Source organism: Mandrillus leucophaeus, unplaced genomic scaffold (genome assembly GCF_000951045.1).
Source record: "Mandrillus leucophaeus isolate KB7577 unplaced genomic scaffold, Mleu.le_1.0 Scaffold542, whole genome shotgun sequence".
Lineage (NCBI taxonomy): Eukaryota > Metazoa > Chordata > Mammalia > Primates > Cercopithecidae > Mandrillus > Mandrillus leucophaeus.
Genome location: NW_012105831.1, coordinates 83,898 through 100,302, shown reverse-complemented (window position 1 = coordinate 100,302; position 16,405 = coordinate 83,898). Strand labels below are relative to the sequence as shown.

Sequence of the window (16,405 nt, the reverse complement as noted above, 5' to 3'; positions counted from 1 at the left end):
CACTGTGAAGATCCCTGTCCAGTTCGGTTCCTTTCTAATTACCGGTGTATGCAGCCCCCAGTCATGTACCCTCTGCTTGCTCAATCAATCACGACCCTCTCACGAGGAACCCCTTAGAGTTGGAAGCCCTTAAAAAAGGACAGGAATTACTCACTCGGGGAGCTCGGCTCTTGAGACAGGAGTCTTACTGATGCTCCCCGCCAAATAAACCCCTTCCTTCTTTAACTCGGTGTCTGAGGGGTTTTGTCTGCAGCTCTTCCTGCTGCAATCAATTGATCCAAGGGATTTAGTCAATTCTAGTGGATATATAGTCCTCATTTTGCTTGATATTTTGGCAGCTTTCCAATGTTGATTATATCTTCACTGAAACACTTGGTGACAGTGTACTTCGGCTTGTCTGTTTCCTAGTTAATCCATCTCTTCTTGTCTTTAAAAAGTGTTGGAATTCCTCAAAGATGGATCCCACTCCCCCACACTTCATTAATGGGTTTAATTACTATCTAAGGCTAAATGGCTCAAGTTTTTAGAACTAGCCCAGACTTCTCCAGTGCTCCAAATCAATATATCTAACTACTTATACTCTTGGTTATCTCACAGGTACTCCCAAATCAAAATATATAAAATCAAACTCATGATCTCATCTTCGTTGACCCAAAATAAAACCCATGATTCTCCAGTTATCCCTACCTCAGTGAAAGGCAGCAATACAATTCAATCCCCACTCCCAACAAGTTTTCTCTTATCTTTCCATGTTTCTCCATTTCTACTGCCATCTATCCTAATTCAAGTCACTATAATCTCTTGCCTAAACAATGGTCTTAAGTGGTTCTCTTCCTCCAAACAATCCTCCACACTGTGGCCTGAGTAGTATTTTAAATATGCAAATCTGATCGCGTCATTCCCCAGCTTAAGGTTTTCCTATAGTCTACAAAGTCCTGCAGGTTTTGACCCTGCCCACCGTGCACACCCTATCTTCTTTCTTTCCCAGTCTTTTTTTCTTTTTTCTTTTTTTTTTTTTTTTGGTGGGGGGACAGGCTCTGTCATCCAGGCACGACAATGGCTAACTGCAGCCTGGATCTCCTGGGCTCAAGAGAGCCTCCGGCCTAAGCCTCCCGATTAACTGGGACTACAAGCATGTGCCACCACAGCTGGCTATTTTTTTTAAAAAAAACTTCAGTACAGATGAGGTGTGGTTATGTTGCCCAGGCTAGTCTCCAACTTCTGGGCTCAAGCGATCCTCGCTCCTCGGCCTCCTAAAGTGCTGGGATTATAGGCGTGCACAACCGTGCCCGCCGTCCCTCCCAGCCATTTTGTTCAGTTTGGCAGGCTTTCTTTTGCTCCCTCAAGGCCTTTACTGAGTTCAGCCTGCAGAGAACGCTTCCTCCCACTGAAACTTACGCCAATTTATTCCCGTTAGACCTCTCTGCAAAAGCTACTTCCTCAAAGAAACTTCTGTGACCCTTGGAAAAACTTACTTGTTTTCACAGCACCCTGCACTTCTCTCTCATGGCACTTATAACTATAACCAATCAAGTAATAATGTAACCAATTGTCTTAATATTGATCTTCTTTGCTAGGAAGTAAACTCAAGACAAATAGGGACAGAATGTCTTGTACCTCCGTGCCTACCAGCATACTTGATATACAAGAGCACAAAAAACATTTTCAGAATGATTGTATGATTACATGCATGCCTGACTAAAAAGGCTACAATACTTTTTACATTAAATTTAACACGCTTAACTTCTTTTTGCGTTTTCAAATTACTCCACAAAATTACACGAGAAAAATGAATTCCTTCAAACTTAAAACCTACTATATTAAACTACATTAAAAGTCTATCACATAAAATTCAACTCCACAAGATTTAACTCTAACAAAATAAGCATGTGAGATTAATATACCCGTTATAGAGATTCAAGTGGCTTAACTCACGCATTTAATATAAAGAAAACAATTCCTAGAATTCTCTTGACGGTATTTTTCCTGCATACTAGCTCTTTTCCATGTAGGGCAATTTTTACCTGATACAAAGATTTCCCCAAAATAAAGATATCACAAAAACTGATGTAAATATAGTTGTCTTTTATCTCAACTAGTTTGAAGTTTTAATTATGTGCATTTGGGCTTAAGTAGATTTTCAGGTTTAAAAAAACACGTTAACCAAAGCAAGTCACTCAACTTTAAACTTTCACTTTATGACATCATATCCACTAGGGATTTCATTTTACATGTAGCTTTCCCCCAATTTTTAAATGTCCCCTCGATTTACAAATGTGAGATGGCATATAGCACCTACGACATTTTTTCATAGCAGCCTAACAAGTAGATGTAGTCCTTCACTTAAAAATAACGGCAGTGGGCGACCACTCCGTCATGTCTGAGGGTTCTGTTTTTCTTAAACATCACCGTGCCCAAGGGTCAGATGCTCTGGCTGGTTTCAGAGGTAAATTACAACTACGTTTGCAATACCTACATTTCTGGGTAATGACTGTGCTAGAAAATGAAGAGATTCTCGTTTCTACTTACTCTACAAATGCCCTGGAGCAAAGGCACAGGATCTTAGAATCCTCCCGCTCCTCAATGAAGAGAAACATTTCCGCCACGCGGCTCCACTTCTCGCAGCACATTTTACCACTTCTGAGGCAGCTCTGCCGTTCGCACCCCGGGACGCGCCTGCCGGGCCTCGGCTGGGTTACTGAAGACCTAAACCAGGCCTCGCCGGCAAGTCCTGGATGAGAAGTTAGGAACCGGCCCGGGGCCGCTCGCGCCGGGAGCTAGCCCGGACGCCGCCGCCGGAAGTGGCTCCGAGCCGCCACGGGAAGGGGCGGGACCACGAGCGGTGTCACCCCCATCGCGGCCCGGCCTGCAGCCTCCGCTTGACTTTTTCACACGGGTAGCTTAGGAGGAATCCGCCGCGCAAATCTGTCCGCCCCCTTGGCCACTGAGCCCCCGAAGAGCTTCTGTCGCCGCTCTAGGGTAAAGGAAAGCTGCTCCTGCCCCCGCCTTTCTGAGGTGCGTCGGCCCCCGCGCTTCTCCCGCCCGGGCGTCGGGTCTGGCGGGGCTGGGAGCGGCTGAGGCCGCGCGCGTCCAGTCTCCCAGAAGCCGCCTCAGAATTCCCAGTCTCTGCGCGGGCAGGCTCGTCTTCCCGCTGGGCTCCGTCGCCAGAGTGGCCGGGTGTGGAGATCCTTCCTCCTCTGGGTCAAATGAGCCTGCTCTTCCCGCCCCTCTTCTCCCCTCGCGCTCTAAAACCTTCGGTTCGGCGAGTTTCATCCTAACGCTTCTGGTGGGGCGAGGCGTCTCTAGCCTCACTAGAGGCCTCTAGGCTTGCCCATTGGCTTCGCTGGTTCCGGGACCCAGGTCGAGCGTCCAGTGTAAAAGCCGAGGGGAAGTGTGTGGTGATCCCGGGAGTGTAGGGGGAGGGCCGCGTGGGTAGAGCGTTCGTATCCAGACCGATCAGGCTTGGAATCCTGGTCCTAACCTGTGACCTGGGCAGGCGACTTCACCTTTCTGAGCCTAACTTTGATCACCTGTGAAATGGGGATGATTAATAGTAACTACTACATGAGGCTGCAGGGAGAACTAAACGAAACGGTGTATATTACACCTTTCTTTTGTGCTCTTAATCGTTGGCGTCGGTTTGTACCTTGTAGGCGCCAAGTGCTGTCTTGGTCCCTGGGGTTTGCAGCCTGTAAAACAGGTCTCTGCCTTCAAGTTACTGATTATCTAATAAGAAAAAAACGTTCATGTGCGCATAAATAGGATGGAGCAAATGGAAACAGCAGCATTGCTGGATCTGTAAAAAGCAGTATTTGGTGTGTGGTATTCATGGAGGCTGCACTGGCAGCTTCTTCAGAGACAAGCTCAGACTTGAGAAGTTGGAGCGCTTAGGACGTGGTTGGTGCTACGAAATGCCAAAATAGTATTGGTACTTCTTTAGAACTATATAAAAACTGAGCTAATATTCAGGCATTTTGAATGGTCACTAGCATTTTGACCACATTTACTAGTTAGTGAAAGTATGCATTTTCAAATGTTTATGCCTACCTCCTCACTACTGCCCTGCTTTGAGGTCAGAGATGGACTGATTTTGGTGGTTCAAGAAGATAAGAGTGCTGCACAGTTACAGATATACCAGTATAGATGTGCAGCATTATTGGGATGAGTAGCTGGGTTACGATAATAAGGGTAGAACAGTAATTATGAAACAGAGTGTAAGATTTTAGCTAGAAGTTGGGCATTCTAGGATTAAAAAAGAAAAGTCTTGAAGGGTCATTTGTATCAACCTCGAGTTTAAAGCTTGAAATAAAAAAAGTATTAAAGCTAACCGGATTAGCTTTACCAGCTATCTTGACAAATATTAAACTGCAGCTTTATTCATGGTTTGAAGTAGAAGTCTTATTCAGTAAAACAGTGCTTGCCTCTGTTAAACCATTATTAAATATGCAGAAAGGAAACAGGAAAACTTGTGTTTCAGTGACTATATCTTTTAATTGGCATTTTCAGAATGTTTTCAATGTGGCTTATGTACTGAAAGTAAAATGGAAAAGTACTGGTAATGGGTGTTCAAAATATATATTCCTTCCTTCCGTCCGTCCGTCCTTCCTTCCGTCCTTCCTTCCGTCCTTCCTTCCATTCTTCCTTCCTTTTTTTTTGAGACGGGATCTTGCTCTGTCACCCAGGCTGGAGTGTAGGGGCACGATCTCGGCTCACAGCAACCTCCACCTCCCAGGCTCAAGCAATCCTCCCACCTCAGCCTCCCGAGTAGCTGGGGCTACAGGCATGCCACCATGCCCGCCAAACTGTGTGTGTGTGTGTGTGTGTGTGTGTTTGTGTTTTGTAGAGACAAGGTTTTGCCATATTGCCCAGACTGGTCTTGAACTCTTGGGCTCAAGTGATTTGCCTGCCTCAGCCTCCCAAAGTGTTAGGATTATAGGCATGAGTCACTGAACCCAGCCTAAAATAGATACACTTTCTTAAGGTTTTATTGAAAGCCAAAAAATTCTCTGTTCTGATGTATTAATTTTTGAAATACTCTGATTTTAACCATCTATAAGGTCCATATCCTCACCATCAATGTCAATATGGTGATATTTGAGCTTGTCAACTTTTTTTTTTGGAAATGGAGATTCCCTCTTTTTGCCCAGGCTGGAGTGCTATGGTGCGATCTTGGCTCACTGCAACTTCCACCTCCCGAGTTCAAGTGAGTCTCCTGCCTCACCCTCCCAAGTAGCTAGGATTACAGGCATGTGCCACCACACCTGGATAATTTTGTGTTTTTAGTAGAGACAGGGTTTCTCCACATTGGTCAAGCTGGTCTCGAACTCCTGACCTTAGGGGATCCTCCCGCCTATGCCTCCCAAAGTGCTGGGATTACAGGCATGAGCCACCGCGCCCGGCCTTGTCTACTTGTTTTTACAAAAGTTACATGATTTCTAGATAGGGAAATTAAGATACTTAATATATAATGCATTAGACTATGTTTATTTTAGATTTTTAGGGACAGGGGGCAGTAGAAAATAGCCTGGAATTTTGGTAACTAAAATATTGTATTTCCCCCAAAACATCTTCTAATACATAGAGTTTTGGGTTTTTTTCCCTACCCTCTGAGACAGGGTCTTGCTCTATTGTCCAGGCTGGAGTATAGTGGTGTGATCATTATAGCTCACTGCAGCCTTGACTCTGTGGGCTCAAGCAATCCTCCTGCCTTGGTCTTCTGTGTAACTGCAACTTACAGGAACGTGCCACCATGCCTGACGAACTTTTAATTTTTTTGGTAGAGACAGGGTTTCACTATGTTGCCCCCAGGCTGGTCTCAAACTCCTGAACTCAAGCAGTCCTTCCACCTTGGCCTTGAAAATTGTTGGAATCATATGCGCCACCCTGGCCCATGTCATTTTTCTTGGATTGAAATAAAGTGATAAGGAATCAGTTACATCTCAAGGTAAATTGACTGGGAAGGGGAAGGGCCAGGCAGAAGTATAGGGAAGACAGAAATTGCAATCTTAATATTTTCAGTCTTTCTGTCAAGAGAGAAAAAGAGAGATATATCAAAGAAAGTGTATTGGAAGCCAGACCAGGAGGTAAGAGGACTAAATCTTAATTTTAGTTCTTGGCTTTTACTGAATTAGTTTAGTAATTTTAAGCAAGCAAACTTGGCTTTCTGTATTTACTTTTTTTGTTATCTGCACAATTAAGGGGTTGCATTCATTGAGATTTAAAGACACTTTATCGTATTATCAAAAGTAAGTGCTACATTTTACCTACTGAAAAGCATTTTATTCAAATTCCTGTGATAGTTCCCTAGTAGCAGGTTTTAGGATACCATTTTGATCCAGATTTTTATTAAAGATTTAGATGAGGCCAAGTGGCATGGCTCACGCCTGTAATCCGAGCACTTTGGAAGGTGGAGGCGAGCAGATTACTTGAGGCCAGGAGTTCCAAACAAGCCTGGCCAACATGGCGAAACCCTATGTCTACTAAAAATACAAAAATTAGCTGGATATAGTGATACTTGCCTGTAGTCCCAGGTACTCGGGAGGCTGAAGTATGAGAATTGCTTGAGCCTGGGAGGTGGAGGTTGCAGTGAGCCGAAATGGAGCCACTGCAGTCCAGCCTGGGTGACAGAGCGAGACTCTGTCTCAAAAAAAAAAAAAAAAAAAAAGTTTTAGATGAACACAGTTCAGTTGTATATTTAGCCAGCATTTGTTAGGTGCCTACTATGTGCCAGAAAGTATTCTAAGTGTTTTTCGTATGTTTTCTCAGATAACTATCTATTTTGTTTACTGATATATTTAGAATAGTGTCTGGCACAAACTTCTCTGGGCCATCCACTTGTACATTGTATCCTGTCCCCTTTGACCTAGTCAAGGACAGAGCTCTAACAATTATCTCCTCTCCTACATCATCCATTTCTCTCTCCCATTGATGAATTATCATTGACATTGAACATGGCTATGTTTTCTCCTACCTTTTTTTTTTTTTTTTTTTTTTGAGATGGGAGACTCGCTTTGTTCCCGAGGCTGGAGTGCACTGTCAGAATCTCGGCTTACATAACCTTTGCCTCCTGGGTTCAAGCAATTCTTGTGCCTCAGCCTCCCAAGTAGCTGAGACTACAGGTATGTACCATCATGCCTGGCTAATTTTTGTATTTTTAGTAGAGACAGGGCTTTACCATGTTGGCCAGGCTGGTCTTGAACTCCTGACCCGAAGTGATCCACCCACCTTGGCCTCCCAAAGTGCTGGGATTACAGGCATGAATCACTGTGCCTGGCCTTTTTTTTTTTTTTTAAAAGACAGAGTCACTTGCTGTTTCACTGAGGCTGGAGTGCAGTAGCTTGATCATGACTCACTGCAGCTTCTACCTCCCAGGCTCAAGTGATACTCCCCCTTCAGCCTCCCAAGTAGCTGGGACCACTGGTACGTGCCACTATGCCCGGCTAATTTTTAATTTTTTTTTCTTTTTGAGTGGAGTCTCACTCTATTGTCCAGGCTGGAGTGCAGTGTCATGATCTCGGCTCACTGCACTCTCCGCCTCCTGGGTTCAAGCGATTCTCGTGCGTCAGCCTCCTGAGTAGCTGAGATTACAGGAATGCACCACCACACCTGGCTAATTTTTACATTTTTAGTAGAGATGGGGTTTCACTGTGTTACCAAGGCTGGTCTTGAACTCCTGACCTCAAGTGATTTGCCCCCTCTTTTGGCCTCCCAAAGTGTTGGGATTACAGGTGTGAGGCACCGCACCTGGCCTAAATTTTTTTTTAGAGATGAGTTTTTACTGTATTGCCTGGCTGGTCTTGAACTTATGGTTTCAAGTGAGCCTCCTGCCTCAGTCTCCCAAAGCGCTGAGATTATAGGTGTGAGTTACCATGCCTGGCCTCTATCTTAAAAGCAGCAGCTGCAGCAGCAGCAGCAGCAACAGCAAGGAACAACTCACCTGTGTTCCCTTCTAGATACCCACCTGTTTCCTCTGTGAGTTTTTATATTTGCTGTTTCCAATTCCTTTTCTCCCATACATTCTTGAACTTCAAGGGTAAAGGGGAGCGGCTTCTGTCCTCTCCTGTCCAAAGTGTTTTGTTCCCCACGATACCAAAACAGCTCTTATCAGGGTTTGCCAGTTTCCTCTGTGTTGTAAAATCCAGTGATCAATTATCATTTGTTTCTTTTTTTTTTTTTTAAAGCTATCTCCTACAGGAAGGAAGTGATCTCTTACCTTACTAGGCCTGTCAGCAGCATTTAAAACAGCAGAATATACCTTCCTTCTTGAAGCTCTTACTTCCAGGATACTACTGCTACAAGGAGGAAGCTGGCTTGTCATTGTCTTCCCAATTTCTAAATTGTTGGGTGCCTCAAGACTCAGTCCTGGAAATTCTTTTTTTTGAGACTGAGTTTTACTGTTGTTGCCCAGGCTGGAGTGCAGTGGCATGATCTCGGCTCACTGCAACCTCCGCCTCCCAGGTTCAAGTGATTCTCCTGCCTTAGCCTACCGAGTAGTTGGGACTACAGGCGTGTACCACCACGCCCGGCTAATTTTGTATTTTTGGTGGAGACGGGGTTTCTCCATGTTGGTCAGGCTGATCTCGAACTCCCGACCTCAGGTGATCCTCCCGCCTCTGCCTCCCAAAGTGCTGGGATTACAGGTGTGAGGCACTGTACCTGGCCAGAAATTCTTTTTTACTCTGTATTTGTTCCCTGGAGGGATTTTCTGGAGTTCCATGGTTTGAAATATTGTCTATATGCTACCAATTCCTAGATTTATATCAGGGCCATCCACTTATACCCTATATCCTATTCCTGATCTTCTGCTAAACTACTGATGTCCAGCTGCCTACTTAATGTCTTCATTTGGATGTCCAGTAGACATCTTAAACTTAACATGTTTAAAGTGGAATTCTTGATCTCCATCCCACTCTCAAACCTGTTCTTCCTGCAACTCCGTTTTTTTAGAAGCAAGCAAATAATGATGATAATGATGATAGCAATAGTTAATGCTTATATGGCAGAAAGCACTCCTCTAAGAGTTTTTTAACAAGTAATCTTCACGATAGCTTTATTAGGTAGATGCTATTATTTTTATTTTACAGATGAAGAAACTGAGGCAGAAAGATATTTAAGTACTTGCTAGGTGACACGGTAAGTAGCAGAGTCTCCCAGGATACAAACCCAGGTTGCCAAAACACCATATAATTATCTCAGATTCTACATCAGTTTATTAGCAAATCCTGTTGGCTGTATCTTCAAAATATATCCAGAAACTGACCGTTTCCTACTGCCTTCCCTCTGCCACATGTATGTAAGCCACTTTCATCACTTACCGCAATTATTGCAATAACTTCCTACTTGCTCCCTGTGCAGTATATTCTCAACACAGCAGCCACTTAAAACCCAAACCAGGCAACCTCACCCTTCTGCTCAGTGCCCTCTGATGCCTTCTCCATCTCACTTAGATAAAAGCACGCATAGAAAGCTCTATGGTGTTGCCTCTCTGGTCCGAGTGCCCTCCCTGTCACTTTCTCAGCCTGGCATCCTTGCTGCTCCTCAGGCCACACCAAGTGCACATATTTTGCACTTGCTGTTCATTTAGCTAGGAATCTCTTCCCCTAAGTATCCACACGGTTTGCCTCCTTACTTCCTCAGGTTTCTGCTCAAAAATATCTTTTAGAGAGGTCTTCCCAGAATGCCCTATATAACCTAGCAACCCCCTCCTTTCCCCTATTCCTGTGCCTGACATAGAACTCTATATTCTTCTTACACTGCTGTTTATCTATCTCCCTAGCATCTGTCATCATCTGACCTAGTATGTATTTACTAGTTCTTTGTTTATTGTCTATCTTCCCCCTCTAGGATGTAAGCCACTTGAGGGTGTAGACTTTGCTTTATTTGCTTCTGAGGAAATGCTTGGTATATATTAGGATACATAGCTGCTAAATAGGTCTTTATAGAATGATTTATCATCTTCATTTTCAGAGAAACAATGAGACACAGAGAGGTGTAACTTGCTTAAGGTTGTAAAGCCAGTATTCCAGTATGTGCAGTCTGGCTCCTGAGCCCATTCATGTCATCCACTGTGTTCCTGAAACAGACTGAAAGGATGGGCTATGTCTTAGCCCATCCCATGAAAGTTAATAAGCAGATTAGATGTATAATCTTTGCTGGACTCAAAAAGGTTTTTTTCAAGTGCAGTTTGTAGAGATGTAGAAAATAGTAGCATATTTTTAGCTGAATGAGTTAGCATGATAGAGTTACCAAAAAAGCTGCTGTGATTCTGTGAATGGTAGTGATAGCAAACATGTAACAGTGATTACATGTAAGGTATTGTGCCTAGAACAATCTTTACACAGATTAGCCCATTTAATCACAGTAATCTCATGAGGTAGATAGGATTATTATCCTAGTTTTATAGGTTTTAGCAAACCGAGGCGCAGGGGTTACCATACATGGTATCGTCAGTATCAGATAACTGGAGTCAGCAACTCGGAGTGGTCTTGAGTGCCGAAAGGTTAAGAAACCAGGGGCTGATAAGTGGTTGAAAGAATTAAGGATTCTGACTGGAGAAGGAATTTTGTGGCTCATGGCAGCTGTTTTTAAACTTACAAGGTTGTTTAGTGGAAGAGGGTCTGTGGTACAGAACTAGGTCCATTAGGGAAAAGTTACCGGGGAATAAGTATAAGGAAGACCTTTTTAGTAGTTCTGATAGATGGTTGTGGAGACTGAATGGGACACCTTTTAAGTTTCTGTTCTGAAAGGGTTTAAATCAAAATCAAGTTTGAATGGCCATTTGTAGGCAGAGTTCTTACATACAGCAGTGTTAAGGGACTACTAGGTCTCAACAAAAGTTTCCACGTAGTCCACTCACTGGATCTCTGCCTGTACTGTGACCCTCTTCCCATTACTGTGTTCTTTAAGTATGTATAATCAATCACAATGTAGATTAGGAGGATAAGAGGTGTAATTCTATTACCAGTTTGGGGAGGTCTGAAACAAAGTTTTTAAATCACAGAATTTGGCCTGGTGCAGTGACTCACAACTGTAATCCCAGCAATTTGGGAGGGCGAGGTGGGCAGATCACATGAGGCCAGGAGTTGGAAAGCAGTCTGGACAACATGGTGAAACCCTGTCTCTCCTAAAACTACAAAAATTAGCCGGGTGTGGTGGTGCATGTCTGTAATCCCAGCTACTTGGGAGGCTAAGGCACAAGAATCATTTGAACCCAGGAGGCAGAGGTTGCAGTGAGCCACTATACTGTAGCCTGGGTGACAGAGTGAGACTCTGTCTCAAAAGAAAGAGAAATCACAGGATTTTACTATCCTGTTAAAAATTGATAATGTGGGCTGGGTGTGGTGGCTCACGCCTGTAATCCCAGCACTTTGGGAGGCTGAGACGGGCAGATCATGAGGTCAGGAGATTGAGAACATCCTGGCTAACACAGTGAAACCCTGTCTCTACTGAAAAAATACAAAAAAGTTAGCCGGGCGTGGTGGCGGGCGCCTATGGTCCCAGCTACTCGGGAGGCTAAGGCAGGAGAATGACGTGAACCCAGGAGGCAGAGCTTGCAGTGAGCACCACTGCATTCCAGCCTGGGTGACAGAGCGAGACTCCTTCTCAAAAACAAAAAAAAAAATTGGAAATGTGACTAGATTATTGTAGGAAATTTTATTAAGCAGTAGTTAGGGTCAGATCATAAAAATGCTGATTGGTTTTCCGGGCTAGGAAAAGCTGCTTTTAACATATATGAGGGGTTATGTATTTCGTTAATTTATTAACAACATTTAAAAGCTCTTTTTAAGTTGAGCTATAATTTACCATAGCATTCACTATTTAAAAGTGTATAGTTCAGTGGTTTTTAGTATATTTACAAGATTTTACAACCATTACTACTAATTCCAGAACATTTTCATTATCCCAAAGATACCTCTGTTTCTTCCATTAACAGTCACTCTTCATTCTCACCTCCCCAGCCCTGACAACCACTTAATTTTTCTGTCTGTATGGATTAGCCTGCTCTGGGTATTTAATAGAAATGGAATCATACAGTATGTGACTTTTTTGAGGCTGGACAACATCCTATTGTATGTATATGCCACATTTTATTTATCTACTCAGTTGTTTCCACTCTTTGAGTATTATGAATAATGCTGCCGTGAACATTTGTGTACAAATTTTTATGTGAATACATATTTTCAATCGTTTTGTGGATATATACCTAGGAATAGAATTGCAGGGTCATATGGTAACTCTGTGTTTAGCTTTTTGAGGAGCTGCCACACTGATTTCCACAGCAGCGACCCCATTTTACATTCCCATGAGTAGTATAGGAAATTCTAAATTCTCTACATCATCATCAAGTACTTGATAATTTCCATTTTTGGTGATTTTCTGTAGCTATCCTAGTGGGAAAAGCTCTCATTTTAAAAAGTATTACATTTCAGCTGGGTGCAGTGGCTCACACCTATAATCTGAGCACTTTGGGAGGCTGAGGCGGGTGGATCACCTGTCAGAAGTTCACGACCAGCCTGGCCAACATAGCAAAACCTCATCTCTATTAAAAGTACAAAAAAAAAAAAAAAAATTAACCAGCCGTGGTGGCGCACACCTGTAGTCCCAGCTACTCGAGGGTCTGAGGCAGGAGAATCACATGAACCCGGGAGGCAGTGGTTACAGTGAGCCAAGATTGCCACTGCACTCCGATCTGGGCGACAGAGCGAGAATCTGTCTCAAAAATAAAATTAAAAATAATTAAATAAAAGTTTTAGATTTTGCGATGTTGCATTCTAAATGATCAAACATGGGTAAATTATAGTGATTTGACTTTTTTATTTTTATTTTTTGAGATGGAGTTTCACTCTTGTTGTCCAGGCTGGAGTACAATGGTGCAATCTCAGCTCACTGCAACCTCCGCCTCCCAGGTTCAAGTGATGCCTCAGCCTCCCGAGTAGCTGGGACTACAGGCGTGCACCACCACTCCTGGCTAATTTTGTATTTTTGGTGGAGATGGAGTTTCACCATGTTGGTCAGGCTGGTCTCAAATCCCCAACCTCAGGTGATCCGGGTGCCTCGGCCTCCCAAAGTGCTGGGATTACAGGCGTGAGCCACTGCACCCGGCCAGTGATTTGGCTTTTTATGTGGATTGATTAGATTATGATGTAAATAAAGCCCAAGTTGTGGGCTCAATGTTTGCTATGTTCATCTCCCGTTACCATAACAGACCCAGACTTCTCACAAGTAAATGCTATTGGTTACAAAGAAGTTAGATGAAATGTTTCATTTCTGGGAGAACAAGTCAGTGCCTGCCTTCCTAATAAGCCAGTTAGCAAGATAATCTTGGAATAAAAACAATAAGTTTTTCTTATATGTACATCTCCTCCTCTCCTTTCATCCTTTGCTTTCACGTATTCACTTTTTGCCTCAGATACAAAGGACTTGAGATAATTTTCAGTGAGATTATATAGTATGGAATAATGATAAAATAGCTGTAAGAATAGAATCAAAGTATGGAGAAAGGAAATCTTTTGTAGGAAAATATTATCATAGGGCTAATATAATTGTGTAATTGAATATTATGTTTCACCTTCAGCTTATCTGGCAAAGTTACTAAAAAGAATCATAGTCAGTTATACATTTTCATACTTTTTCTCCTAAGAAACAAAGCTTTTGAAAGCTTTGTTTAAAAAACATTCTTAGGTGGGGCTCTGTGTAGTGACACTAAACAGTATAGAGTTGTCCTCACCAAAGCAATGATAGCATGAATGTACTTTTTAATTGTAATATACCAGTGTGGGCCTGTGACCATATTTCCCAAACATTTATGAATGTCTCTTGCTGTTGATTTTATAGAAATTCTAATTTTAGGTATTAATAATTATCTTTTTTTCTTAGTAATTTATTTCTTACATTTGTTTACTGTGCTTTCCAGAATACAGACATTGAAGTTTGGGACAAGATATTTATCTAACTTCTGGTAAGTCAAATAACTGTTTTAGAGAGTGAATTCGTAAAATAATTATACAGCTATATTTTCAGTCATTTAAGATTTAAGATAAAAGCAGTACTGATAAATTTTTATTGCATAATGAACTTTTTTGTAAATCTGTTTCTCTATTTAAAAAAAAATCCATAAGTGTATGTCATCATTTCCTAAAGAATTGGGTTACTTTTACTGAATTAGATAGATATTGATGTTTTCTTTTGTGCAAAGTTATCTCAATATGGCTGGACACGGTGACTGATGCGTGTAATCTCAGCACTTCGGGAGGCTAAGGTGGGTGGACCACTTGAGGTCAGGAGTTTGGGACCAGCCTGGCCAACATAGTGAAACCCTGTCTCTCCTAAAAATACAAAAATTAGCCAGGCGTGGTGACACATGCCTGTAGTCCCAGCTACTCGGGATGCTGAGGCAGGAGGATTGCCTGAACCCGGGAGGCGGAGGTTGCAGTGACCGAGATTGTGCCACTGTTCTCCATCCTGGGCAACAGGGTGAGACTCCATCTCAAAGAAGAAAAAAAAAAAAAGTGATCTCAATATGACCTGGTTTAAGATCTAAGTTTTCAACATGATCCAGTTAAGATAGGAGTCAAATTATTAAAATCAATCTGAAATTGTTATCCTCATCAGCTTTATTTTCTTCTCTTAATTATAGCTTTATTTTCTTCTCTCAATTATAGTGAATTATTTCAAAGGCTAAACATGACACACTTCATGAACAGCTAGATGAAACCTTATAATTTTCACATTTAAATCTGCAACAAAGTTAACCATTAACCACCTACTCATTTTTGGTATTAAGAAATGACTCTATATACTATTTAAGTAGAGTAAAACATTTAACTTTATAGGTGTGGAGAAAATAACGCTGGATTATTTTTCTCTTCTAGTGTCAAAATTAACGACCTGCTATGGCAATGAAGAAAGAAACTGAATTTGTCATTTTCACCTAAAGAAAAATGATAGACAAAAATCAAACCTGTGGTCTAGGACAGGATTCTGTGCCCTATATGCTTTGTCTGATTCACATACTCGAAGAATGGTTTGGTGTGGAGCAGTTGGAGGACTATTTGAATTTTGCAAACTATCTCTTGTGGGTTTTTACACCACTAATACTTTTAATACTTCCTTACTTTACTATCTTTCTTCTCTACCTTACCATTATTTTCTTACACATTTATAAGAGAAAGAATGTATTAAAAGAAGCCTACTCTCATAATTTATGGGATGGTGCAAGGAAAACGGTGGCAACTCTGTGGGATGGACATGCAGCCGTTTGGCATGGTAAGCAAGGATACTTTCACCTCTGTGTTGCCATTCATATGTGTTGCATTGGAACTGTGTTACCTTCCATTTTATTGATTGAGAAGATCCTGAAAAATACAATAGAAGTGATATTTACTATTCCCTGTTATCTGTTTGCATGCATTGTACATATGCATGTGTCTTTCTTAAAATGAGTTTTCCCATAGACGTTAGTTTCCATTAAACAACCATGCAGCACTATAGACTATAAGCTGAAATATGAAAATTTATATTTAAAACATCTAAAAGAGTAAGAGACTAATTAAAGCTATAGAAACTGCTTTAAAAATGCTTCATTTGGCTGGGTGCAGTGGCTCACGCCTGTAATCCCAGCACTTTGGGAGGCCGAGGCAGGTGGATCACGAGGTCAGGAGATCGAGACCATCCTGGCTAGCATGGTGAAACCCCGTCTCTACTAAAAATACAAAAAAAGTTAGCCGGGCATGGTGGTGGGCACCTGTGGTCCCAGCTACTCGGGACGCTGAGGCAGGAGAATGGTGTGAACCCGGGAGGCGGAGCTTGCAGTGAGCCGAGATTGTGCCACTGCACTCCAGCTTGGGTGACTGAGCAAGACTCTGTCTCAGAAAAAAAAAAAAAAAAGCTTCAATTATTTAGCGTTTACTTCTGTTCAAAATAAGTTTGACTTTACCAGTGTGGATTTAATAAAATGAAATATTAATATTACATTAAATATAATTTGCATACCAAAATTTACGCATTTTCTGTTGATTCATTCCTGAGGTTGGTATGTCTTTCTGAATAAATAAAATAGCAATAGGTTTCTCTCCAGGATAGTCATTCTTTTCTTTATTACTCAAGAAATTTTGTGTTATATACTTAATGATTGGTGGTTCTTCTTTGTTTGGCCATCATGAAAATTGCCCTCTGGTTTTTAAGTGTTTAGTGTTTCACTCTACCAACTTTTACTTCATTATTCTACCAATACCTAGTTTGTTGGTCTCTTTTGTTTTTAGACTACACAGAAATACTGAAGGTTCAATAGCCATGTAACAAACATTGGCTTTCTGTATTATGTTGTTGAGCATCAAAGTGGTTTCATAGAAGGACATGGAAGGAAGCACAGACTTTAAAATGACGCTCGAGGATATATATCACTGAA

The 16,405-nt window shown here is 42.0% G+C and overlaps 2 protein-coding genes across 4 annotated transcripts in view; one reads left to right on the top strand and one right to left on the bottom strand.

Annotated features, from left to right (window-relative positions):
* TGS1 (trimethylguanosine synthase 1) overlaps positions 1 to 3,131 on the bottom strand; it is a 63,444-nt gene extending 60,313 nt beyond the window's left edge. The window contains exon 1 of the mRNA XM_011997559.1: positions 2,530 to 3,131. Within this exon, the coding sequence (XP_011852949.1) occupies positions 2,530 to 2,630 (101 nt within the window). The 5' untranslated portion in view covers positions 2,631 to 3,131. The remainder of the gene's footprint in view (positions 1 to 2,529) is intronic.
* The window catches only part of TMEM68 (transmembrane protein 68), a 38,100-nt gene continuing 24,536 nt past the window's right edge, over positions 2,842 to 16,405 (top strand). The window contains exons 1-3 of one of the 3 annotated variants that reach the window (XM_011997561.1): positions 2,842 to 2,979; positions 13,913 to 13,957; positions 14,871 to 15,264. In XM_011997561.1, coding sequence (XP_011852951.1) covers positions 14,940 to 15,264 — 325 coding nt within the window. In that variant the 5' untranslated portion in view covers positions 2,842 to 2,979; positions 13,913 to 13,957; positions 14,871 to 14,939. Of the gene's footprint in view, positions 3,016 to 13,912; positions 13,958 to 14,870; positions 15,265 to 16,405 lie in introns of all 3 variants that reach the window. The other 2 variants (XM_011997560.1, XM_011997562.1) reach the window with 2 other exon arrangements.